The 12,128-nt window shown below is 41.1% G+C and overlaps 1 protein-coding gene across 1 annotated transcript; it reads left to right on the top strand.

Moving 5' to 3' along the window:
- The first annotated feature begins 567 nt into the window (after positions 1-567).
- On the top strand, positions 568-4,965 carry LOC128740032 (uncharacterized). The gene has a single exon (XM_053835540.1). It carries the CDS (start codon positions 568-570, stop codon positions 4,963-4,965), a length of 4,398 nt encoding a protein of 1,465 aa, XP_053691515.1.
- Positions 4,966-12,128: the final 7,163 nt, after the last annotated feature.

Here is a 12,128-nt window from a genome sequence, read left to right as displayed (position 1 = left end):
TATTGGCAATAATACACTTAGCCGAGTTCCCAATCCCTAACCTCATCAACCAGTTTTCCGTAAATTCACCGTAGAATTATTACAAGGCCTGTTTTTGGACAGGTACAGGTGAGTATCTGTCCATTTCCTTATATCCGCGTTGTACGGTGCTTCCTGGGTCGTTTTTTGGATCGATTTCAGACCTGGTATATTGTTCCCGCTAGTGCGCTGCACGTGGCTGTTGCCGTCGGATTTGGTAATTCTCCCGATTCCTCCAGTGTTCTGGTTACCAATTGTCATAATCCTACCCATCCCGAAGATTAAACCTACCGGAAAAACCAGACAAACGATATTTATCCCGAAAGTGTACATTATTAAACTTTGCCGCCAGCCGTTTGCATCCTTGGCCACTACCAGTGGCGAAATTACTTCCGAGTTTCGCGAGCTGCAGATTTATATATAATACAAGGCCTGATTATATTCAGGCACAGGTGAGTGCCTGTCCAAGTTTACATCTACCCCGCTTTGGTACTTCCTGTGTCTTTCGATCAATTTTAGCTAAATCGTGAAAACTTTCCATTCATCACGATGTCGGAGAAAAAGATGAAACAAAAGGAGCTAAAAAGACGGAACATCATCGATTCAATAAGGCGCATCGACGAATTCCTGCAAAATTACGATCCTGATCGAGATTCCCAAGAGGTAGCGATACGAATGAGCAGACTGGATACACTGATGGAGACTTTCGAGTCGATTCAAGCTGAGTATGAGACATTTGATGATACTGATGAATTTATTCATTTAAATACGGCAACCAGAGCAAAGGTAGAAGAGCAATATTTTCGAGTTAAAGGTGGTTTGATGTCGCTAGTCCCTCCCGCTGCACCAGTTCCAATTCAGCCGGTATCGACAGTACCTATAGTTTCGCAGTTTAGTGGTGTAAAACTTCCGACGATTTCTTTACCTCAGTTCGATGGGGACTTGAACGATTGGTTAACATTCCATGACTCATTCAATTCGTTAATCCATTCCGCTTCGGAGATCCCGTGTATCCAAAAATTCCAATACTTACGCTCAGCTTTAAAGGGAGATGCACTTAAACTGATAGAGTCGCTTACGATCACCGCAAACAATTACGCGGTTGCCTGGGAGTCCCTTTTGAACCGGTATTCAAACAAATACTTACTGAAAAAGAAGCACTTGCAAGCCATAACGTCCCAACCCAAGCCAATCGGAAAATCTATTTCATCCCTGCGTGTCGTGGTAGAAGAATTCCAGCGACATGTAAAAATTTTGGAACAACTGAATGAACCTACAGCGCACTGGAGCAGCCTGTTGGTTCAATTGCTTTGTGCAAGAGTCGATGAGCAAACACTGAAAGACTGGGAAGAGTTTATTTCTGCTGATGGTGATCCAACGTACACAAATCTTATCGAATTTCTTACCAAGAAAATCCGCACCATGGAATCACTATCCATAAATGCTGATTATTCTGTGCCATCCACTCCAAATAAACATCATTTTCCCGCAAAGCACCAAAGGTCATCCCTAGGTCAACCTTCTTCCCGAATTGGAAGCTTCGCCGCGACGGAAAACTACTTACCCGCCTGCCATGCATGCGAACACCGACACTTCCTAGTTAAATGTCCTGTTTTCGAGAAAATGTCGTTAAAGGATAAACTCCAATTGGTTAACACAAAGAAGATTTGTAGTAATTGTTTCCGTAGGGATCATTTCGTTCGAAAATGTGCTTCCAAATATGCCTGTCAAATATGCCAAAGGCGTCATCACACTTTGTTACACCCTGGTTTCGAGACAACAGCGACTGTCATCGAAAATCCCAATCATGGCGGTACCCATGGCCAGCTTCCTCAACACTGCCCAAGTTCCAACGTTGCTCGATGTGAGATCGAGACGGTTCCAGCTGCAACTGATAAAATCGTTTCCACCAACTCAGTATCTGACCCCCGCAGTATTACCGTGTTCCTGTCGACGGTGGTACTCATCGTGTTGGATAGATATGGGAGAGAACATCTAGCCCGAGCGATTTTAGATTCTGCATCCCAATGCTGTTTGATGAGCGAACGACTCTCGCAACGATTAAACTTACCTCAACGACGTCTGAATCAACCAATCTTTGGCGTCGGCGAATCAAAAGTTCGAGCTACTGGTTTGGTTTCCACTGAAGTACGATCGCGAATTGGAAAGTTTGCAGTCCAAATAGATTGTCTGATTCTCCCTAAGATTACAACCATGCTACCTGCGGTCACTGTCAAAAGGGACAGTTGGACTATTCCCGAAGGTATTGAACTGGCAGATCCCAACTTTAACGTTTCCCAAAAAATTGATTTGATTATTGGTGCTGAACACTTCTATACCTTTCTGAAGGGTGGCCGGATTGATTTAGGAAAATCATACCCTATGCTGATTGAAAGCGAGTTTGGATGGCTCGTTACCGGAATATCGTCACATGAAACAACCCATCACACTCCGATATGTAACATTTCTATCCTAGAGTCACTCGATAGGAACATAGAGAAATTTTGGCGAATAGAAGAATTGCACACAAAGGTACTTTCCCCGACAGAACAAATGTGTGAGGACTTTTTTCGTGACACGGTTTCTAGGGACAATTCCGGGCGGTATATAGTGAAATATCCAAAAAGGGAGGACATTTTTAGTAAAATTGGTGATTCCTACTCTAATGCATTAAGGAGATTGGAAAGCCTCGAACGAAAACTGGATCGGAACGAGCAGCTTAAGAAAAGATATCATACGTTCATGTCAGAGTTCATTAACCTCGGGCATATGCGTGAAATATCTCAGGATGAAAAGAAATCTTTGATTACCTGTTACCTCCCTCATCACCCGGTCGTGAAGGAATCGAGCACGACCACCAAGGTGCGCGGCGTGTTCGACGCGTCGGCAAAAACCAGTACCGGATATTCCCTGAACGATGCACTTTTAGTTGGTCCTGCAATCCAAGACGAGTTGTATACCATTATTTTGCGCTTCCGACGATACCGAATAGTTCTTTTGGCGGACATAGAAAAGATGTACCGCATGATAAAAATACACCCTGATGATCAGTTTCTCCAATGTGTACTGTTTCGTTTCAACAAAAATCACCCCGTTACTGAATATGTCCTCACCACTGTGACGTATGGATTGGCACCCTCATCCTTTTTGGCGACACGAACGTTGTGTCAACTGGCTGAATTCATCCGAGGAGAGGATAGTGTTGAGTCGGCGATTAAACTGCGCCGAGAGATGTCTGAGTTACTCACGCGAAAAGGTTTTCGTTTACGAAAGTTTTGTTCCAATTCCCACGAGGTCCTAAACGATATACCAGAGGAAGACTTGGCCACTCAATCCGATCGAACGTTCGATCCAGAGCAGACGATCAAAACTTTGGGAATTAGTTGGGAGCCTTCGACTGACCAATTTCGTTTCGAAGTCAACGTTAATATGAAAGATGCATCAATAACGAAACGTCATATCCTATCAATAATCGCGCGGCTTTACGATCCACTTGGTTTAATCGCACCTATCATCGTCCGGGCCAAAATAGTAATGCAACAACTGTGGACGTTATCGTTGGATTGGGATGAAGAAGTACCCGCTGAAATTCAAACCATATGGATATCCTTTATTTCTGATTTACCACAGCTTGCAGAATTTCGTATTGAACGGTATGCATTTGAGACAGGAGATGTGCAATTACACTGCTTTGCGGACGCCTCTGACGTGGCTTATGGGGCATGTGTGTATGTGCGTTCGGATATGGGCTACGGAAGAATCAAGGTGGAACTATTAACTTCCAAATCAAGGGTGGCGCCGTTGAAAAAACGCAGTATTCCGCGGTTGGAATTGTGCGCCGCTAAGCTAGCTGCTCAGCTAGTGGCAAAGGTTGGTACCGCTTTGGAAATCCGAGTGGAGTCTATTTGGTGCTGGTCAGATTCTACCGTAGTATTATTTTGGCTGCGTTCCCCATCGCCTACCTGGAAAACATTTGTGTCAAATCGCGTGGCTGAAATCCAAATTCTAACCAATGGCTCTAAATGGCGGCATGTACCGGGAGCGGAAAATCCAGCTGATCTAGTTTCCCGGGGTATGACAGTCCAACAAATCATAAGAAGCGAGCTCTGGAGACATGGACCAGAGTGGTTGCAAAAGGATAAAACTTATTGGCCGGAATTTCAAATCCCTTTAGCCGCCCCGTCTGACGAAATACTTGAGCGTAAGGTGACTAGTTTGGCGATCCGAATACCACCACCACCTAACCCTTTAATAACACGATTTTCTTTATATCACCGTATGGTACGATCGATTGCTTATTGCCTTCGATTTATTAAAAACTCTCGTAAGGGAACGAGAGAAAGCACCATTGTTCTATCGCTAGAAGAAGTGAAACATTCACAAACCACACTGGTAAAATTGGTGCAAGCTGAGTGCTACCCGAACGAGCTACGAGTTCTCCGCAGAGGACAATCGGTTGCCAATCAGTCCACATTGAAGCTGTTGAATCCGTTCGTGGACTCGTCTGGAATTATTCGTGTCGGTGGTCGACTGAGACTGTCGAATCAACCTTATGAAACCAAACACCCTATTCTATTACCTGGCACTCATCATTTCACCCGACTGCTGCTTGTATCATACCATCGTAAACTATTACACGGAGGAATTTCTCACACACTCGCTGCAGTTCGAAACGACTTTTGGCCAACCTGTGGTAGAAGGGCCGTACGCAGCACAATTTGGAATTGTTACCGCTGTACCCGTGCCGATCCTCGCCCGATTAAACAGCCTATTGGGCAAATTCCATCGCCTCGCATCACTCCAAGTCGGCCGTTCGCATCAGTTGGTGTAGACTATTGCGGACCGGTCTATATTAAATCCAGAATTCGCAAAGGTACCGCTGGACATCCGAGTATCTCAAGGAGTTACAACGTCAAGCTACCGTCAACCCACGTAAAGTCGATCTGAAGGTCGATCAAGTGGTCATTCTCCAAGATCATCAGCTTCCTCCAATTCGCTGGCCGTTAGCCCGCATCATGGAATTGCATCCAGGACAAGATGGTGTAGTGCGTGTTGCGACCGTACGTACGTTATCAGATTTAAATTGAATTGTAATTCAAATCATTTACATACTTATGAAATATTCATTTCGGTGGCCGGTCTATGTTAGGTTTAGATCACATTCAGTGTTTAAATTAGATTCAATTTCTTAAAAACGCAAAGATAAGAGCGACGATAATATCGCCCTTAATAGTTGAATAGAGTCTGCGATCATATACCGATCGCATTTTTGATCCCCTTCGATCAGTTCCGTTCTGAGCACACTAGCAATCGGTCACACTAAAGTTTATAATAAATCCAACAGTGAAATTAAAGCTAAGTTTATCATTTATTAAAATTGGTTGATTTTTTGGCAAGTTCTTGCGTTTAAGTTGTATTCCCGAAACTTACGCCCGTGATCTTTTCCTGGATAAAACATATACTATAGATATGATCAAATGCTACATATAAACCTAAATGTTTAAATATTTTTATTTTAGGTAAATAAAAAACTTATTGAAATGATTCAATATTTTGATGTTTAAATTTTTAGTTGTTTAAATGTTTGCATATTTAAATATTCAGAAGTCTAATTGTTGAGCATTAAATATTTGAGTGATTAGCTGTTTATAATTTAAAATTACTCATTGTTTGACTTGCCGTTTGATTGGTTAAATGTCTACATATTTATTTGATTAAATGTTTAAATGTATAGTTGTTTAAATGCACATATTTATATCGCGTATATTCTCTGCAAAAACTACAACGCGCGCCTAATTTCGAAAATAATTTTTTTTATGAGTTTTCTAAAACATCCAAACCCTGCAAGTCGTATGTAACTTCTGTAAAACTTTGTTTTGTTAAAATAGCTGGAACTTATTAATTGGTGCATGTATTATGAGAACACATGAAACAACCATTCAGTTTTTGAAACCTTCTGCTTCATTAATACACTTAAACACTTCAATATTTGAATCACTTTTTTAAATTATGAAAATAGTAAAATTCTTGAATCAATTTCTTATTCAATTGCGATTGTATATCATTCCTATAATCCTATAAATTACCGTTCAATAAGGTTGAATGCACCAATGCACCATTAATCTCACCAATCATACCGCTACGTACTCACCAACTACACGCGTATGAATTTCACCACATCATATCGCGTTTCTTATGGATTTTACTCACCACATCCATTATGCATCTGTGTGTACTTTTGAAAATGTGCAAACGACTTCAGCGTAAACTCTCCTGCGTTGCCATTTACAATGTATTGGTATGCATCTTTCCTACCTGTACATAGATATGGCTATATGACCTCTGCCTGCGTATACATATATATTATGCTATATTATTTACTATATAAGTTCACTCTCAGCAAGTCTGCGCAACGCGCCGGTTTCCATGATCGAATTGCTAACACATACACATACACTAATTTTTACATTCTGGGTTGGTTCTCACTTTTCCTTTCACGCTCTTCCTATGCCACCAACAGGGATGCCACATATAATTCTGTGTTTTTTGTTGGAAAAATCTGACAATCTGTACGGCGAGGAAAAATATCTGTGTAAAAATCTATCCAATGCAAAACAATGAAAGTGAAAGAGATAGAGAGTAATTTTGCTGACTATTTCCGTCTCTTTCACTCTCATGTAAAAGCTCAAAAATCTGTTTAATCTGTGTAATTTGGCGAAAATCTGTATTCTATGCATACAGATTCTGTACAGGCGATTTCTTTAAAATATCTGTTAAACACAGAATAATCTCTGCATGTGGCAACCCTGGCGACGAGTGCTGTCGGAGTGCGTTTAGTTCATCAGCCCTTTGGAAACGGCTTAAAGGTTTTCGAATTTCTTTTGAGACAAGATAACGATCTGGCGTGGAAATTCAAAATCGTATTTTGGAGTATACGTTTTGATTAGAAGCAGGGTTGCCACATGCACAGATTATTCTGTGTTTAACAGATATTTGAAAGAATTCGCCTGTACAGAATCTGTATGCATAGAATACAGATTTTCGCCAAATTACACAGATTAAACAGATTTTTGAGTTTTTACATGAGAGTGAAAGAGACGGAAATAGTCAGCAAAATGACTCTCTATCTCTTTCACTCCCATTGTTTTGCATTGGACAGATTTTTGCACAGATATTTTTCCTCGCCGTACAGATTGTCAGATTTTTCCAACAAAAAACACAGAATTATATGTGGCATCCCTGATTAGAAGGTGGAGAGTCGGCTCCAAGACACGAGCGTGAACAGACGTGTTTGTGAGCTCAGGTTTTTTTTAACAAGTGAGAGTTTTGATGGAATCGAGTTGCGGCGAATTGGTTTGATCAATTTGTTTAGTTTGATTGCATGCTACCGAAACCTAGTGGATAGCAGTGCAGCTTGGGTTGAGAGCAGAATAACCTATCATGGGTTCGTGGAAGACGGAAGTACGCCGTACTGACTCAAAATCAGGAAATTTTTTATCTGCCAAGCGATGTTTAATTGGTGGCCAGGGTTGCCACATGCAGAGATTATTCTGTGTTTAACAGATATTTTAAAGAAATCGCCTGTACAGAATCTGTATGCATAGAATACAGATTTTCGCCAAATTACACAGATTAAACAGATTTTTGAGCTTTTACATGAGAGTGAAAGAGACGGAAATAGTCAGCAAAATTACTCTCTATCTCTTTCACTCTCATTGTTTTGCATTGGATAGATTTTTACACAGATATTTTTCCTCGCCGTACAGATTGTCAGATTTTTCTAACAAAAAACACAGAATTATATGTGGCATCCCTGGTCGTCACCAGTAAATAATTGTTGTTGTGGGACGGCTCAACTCAGCAAGCTGAGGAGCACCCTTCGAATGGCCGATGTTTTTAAGCAGCTTAACTGCGTTGTCTACTAAGTTAGTCTACATAGCTTAAATTCAAACCCGTTGGTATATTTTTGGCACTTTGTAAGTGCGTTGTTCCCTTTATAAGGTTACATAGCTGAAAAACGGTGTTATTTGTTAGGAATTTAGCTTTTTCAAGTATTTGCAATGAAATACTCCCAGCCTTTTCCCACTGTCGTCTTCGAGTTCATAGCAGTGCTCCCCGATGGCTTTTCTTATGACGACCGGAATATATTTTGGGGCTAACTTGGCACAATAGCCCTTGCTCTTGTCCGACAGCTCGGTGTTTTTCTTCCATGCCTTCTCCCCTTCTTTATACTGAGGACAATTTGAATTTGACCTAAGATTGTCATGTTTTGAGTGTTTTAAAAATGCCTTTTTTAAGTTGTCACGGATTTCCGCGTAGAGTTTCTTTCTTTCATTTTCTTCTAGCGTACCACTCACTGCCGAAGTATCCCGCATGTGCTTATACTCCCTTCCGTCCGATACCCTATTTCTGCCAAACATTACGAAATAAGGTGTATATTTCGTAGTGTCATGTAAAGAATTTCGAATGGCGTTGGCGATTTCTTGTATGTTGTTCGCCCATTCGTTATGGTGTTTCTTTATGGACGCACGTATAGCTGTCGTTATTACTCTATTTACGCGTTCAGCATCGTTCACTTGTGGGTGATAGTTAGGAGTTTTCCAGTGTGTAACATGGTATTTTTGTAATAAATTTTGAAATAATTTAGACACAAATTGGGTTCCATTGTCAGTTAAAACTACCTCTGGAACACCGAACAATTGAAATACCATGTCCTCTACGAACGGAACCAATGATTCGGCTGTAGCTTGTCTGAAAGGCTGAATAAGTATAAATTTGCTAAACACATCCGTTATTACAAGGAGACAAGTGTTTCTTCGTTTCCCTGAGGCTGGCAATGGACCCACGTAATCCATTGTCAGGAACTGCCACGGATAATCTGAAATTTTCCTTTGGACTAGCATTGGTGCGTTTGATCTGCGAATTCATCGAAGGCCAGAAATAACTTTGCCTTATGGACGCCAGTGTTTTTTCATATCCGAGGTGCGCTCTATTGTGAATTTCTGTAATAATGCCTTCCCGCTTGTTATCAGGAGGGTACTGTTTCCAGCAAAACCGTTCATCTTCTAATTTCCCCTGCGTTCGAATGTATTTATATATTTGGCCGTCTATAACTAAAATTAGGGTAGCTTTGTGGATCGTTCGAAATTTTTTTGATCAAGTCTGTGTACTCGGGATCTATCGACGTCGCGGTAATCACATCTAAGGAACGTGATAGACAACCTGCGGTGATATTTTGTGATCCTTTCCGATACTGTAAATCGATGTCGAAAGATTGGATCTTTAATGCCCACCTTAGTAGCTTAGCATTGCCTGATTCCACTCCTATAGTGAAGAGCCAGAGTAAGCTACGAGCATCGGTCACCACTTTAAATTTGGTACCCTCAATGAAATGTCGGAAATGCTGAATTGCTAGGAGAACCCCCAGGCATTCCTTTTCTACACTTGCGTATTTCTTCTGGGTACTAGTGAGTTTTTTGCTAAAATATGCGACGATTCGACTTTGTCCCTCTACCGTTTGTGTTAGTGCTGCACCTACTGCAGAGTCAGATGCATCTGACTCAATCGTAAATTGGAGATTGTAGTCTGGATTTGCAAGAATTGGGGCTGATATAAGTGCCGTTTTCAATTCCTGGAAAGCCTCCTCGGCATCATTTGTCCACTGAAATTTTCGCTGTCCTTTTTTGAGTAAGTCTGATATTGGGGCTACTATCTTACTGTAGTTTGAAATAAATTTCTGATAAAAGCCGGCGAGGCCAAGTAATCGACGAATGTCTTTTACCGTTTTTGGTCTGTTATAATTAAGAATCGGTTCTATGCGCGAATTGTCGATTGACACTCCCTCTTCCGTAAGAACATATCCAAGGTAGTTTACTTGTTTGCGACAAAAGCGTGATTTGTCTAGCGATATAGTCAACTTTGCTTTGCTAAGACGTTGTGCTACTATTCGCAACAGACGGAAGTGGTCTGCCAGTGTTTTGGTGGCCACCACTATATCGTCCAAATAGACAAATACGTGTGGTTCCAAATCGAAACCAACTACTTTATCCATAAGACGGCACATGGTAAAAGGCGCATTAGTGAGGCCGAATGGACAGACTTTGAAGCGGTACAAACCTTTCGAAGTTCTAAAGGCTGTATAGTCCCGGCACTCTGGTTTTAGCGGAATCTGGAAGTATGCGTCCTTCAAATCGATAACGGAGAAATACTTGCCATGTTCATACCGGTGAAAGATGCCTCGCATGTCTTTCATGGGGTATGAGTCTTTTTTCGTCAAGGCATTGACTCTCCTACAATCTAAACATACTCTCAGTTGTCCGTTGGATTTTCTAACCGGCACCAAGGGGCTAGCCCACTCGCTTACACACTCTTCAATTGCATCTATATTTTTGTATCGTTCTATTTCGCGATCCATTTCTGCTTGAATTGCAGGGGAACAGCGATATGATGGTTGTCGGCTAGGCTTTGCACCATCTTTTAGATTGATCTCATGTTGGATTAGATTGGTTCTGCCTAAACACTTGTTGGTAGTACAGGGAAATGTGTTTACCACATCGATCAATTCTCTGCGCTCGTCAATAGTTAGTACATGTTCTGTTTGCATCGACTCGGGTGTTACTTTCGACTCTACCGGTAGTTCCAATTCTGGGATGTCCAGTGTATCATCCGGTATCTGCTTCGCTAACGATGGGATTGCGTCAATGGGTCTGACGAAAAAGTGAAATTTTTCATGTTGACTTGACTCTTTTGAATTCGTCACTAATTCCGAAATTTCTTCTAATCCGTTTTCTCCTTGAATCATGGGTTTTATTTCAAACTCCTTCCAAAAATTGATGCCTAAGATTAATGTTCTTGTAATTTCTGGAACAATAACTACAGATTATTTTTGTTAAATTTTTAAATTTTATATGTAGGTTTACATAACCCAGACAAGAATATTGAGTACGATCCGCTGTACATATTTTTACTGGAGACTCTAAAATTTTTAGTCCATAACGGTCAACTATCTGTTTTGAATTTATAACGCTAAAGCTTGCCCCTGAATCTAAGAGGGCCTGAATTTCCGTTTCAAAAATGTGTACTTTGATCTGTGGACAATGCCCGGTCTGAATGTATATTTCGTGTAGGCTTTCAAAAGGATCGTGATACGAATTCGAATTTTTGGGACTTGATCTAATTTCGGGAATGCTTACGTACCCTTTCTTACATTCCCGCCTCAGTTTCCCGAGCTCTGCTTTGGTTCTCTCTGCTGTCTTGTAGGTCGTGCTCTCGGGTGACTGTCACACGTTACTGATGTCGCTCCCGGGTTTCCACAAATATAGCAGAAGACCTTTTGACGTAGGACTACGTCTTACGGCAAGTTTTGAGATAGGGTGTCATTCCAAAAAATCGAAAAATGCGAGCGTCACGAAAAATGAAAGGTTTTGAGCGCTAATAACTCAGCGGTTTTCCGATCGATTTTCAATATTCTTACACCAATCGATCGGAAAATCTTCTAAGAATTGACCCAAATGAAGAAAAGTATGGATTCTTGATGTTGAACTATTGAAAAATTGAAAATAATTAACCTATGTTTTACCAGAATTCTCGCTTCGTGATTGGTTGGAAGATTCTTCGCGATGATCGAAACCTATACCAATTTGATATCTGTGCTTGGGAAGTAAGCCAAAACAAGTGACCAAGTTTCCTCATTTCAACAAGATTTCTTAACACCGCGGTTAAACCTAAACCATTTTGATGTCCTTGCTTGGGAAGTACGCCAGAAAGAGTGACAAAGCCCCCTCGTGCCAACAGATTTCTTACGAACGCGATCGAACCTAGTCCAATTTGATGTCTGTGTTAGGGAAGTGTGCCAGAAAAAATGACACAAGCTCGTTGTCCCAACAGATCGCAAATTCTTTACTGCGAGACGATTAAACCTCGGCGAATTTGATATCTGTGTTGGAAAAATGTGCTACAGCTGTAGTTTTCGGTTATAATACGACTCTATATGAAGGTGAAATTAGTCATCATCGATTCTGCCAATTTCAAACGCAGTTTTTTTGTTTGAAACAAAAATTCGGTTTATGAAAATATATTCGCTGTGTTCAGATTGGCAAGAAGAATGCAGT

Source organism: Sabethes cyaneus, chromosome 3 (genome assembly GCF_943734655.1).
Source record: "Sabethes cyaneus chromosome 3, idSabCyanKW18_F2, whole genome shotgun sequence".
Classification (NCBI taxonomy): domain Eukaryota; kingdom Metazoa; phylum Arthropoda; class Insecta; order Diptera; family Culicidae; genus Sabethes; species Sabethes cyaneus.
Note: the sequence above shows the minus strand (reverse complement) of the source record. Positions and strands in the feature narration are given on the sequence as shown.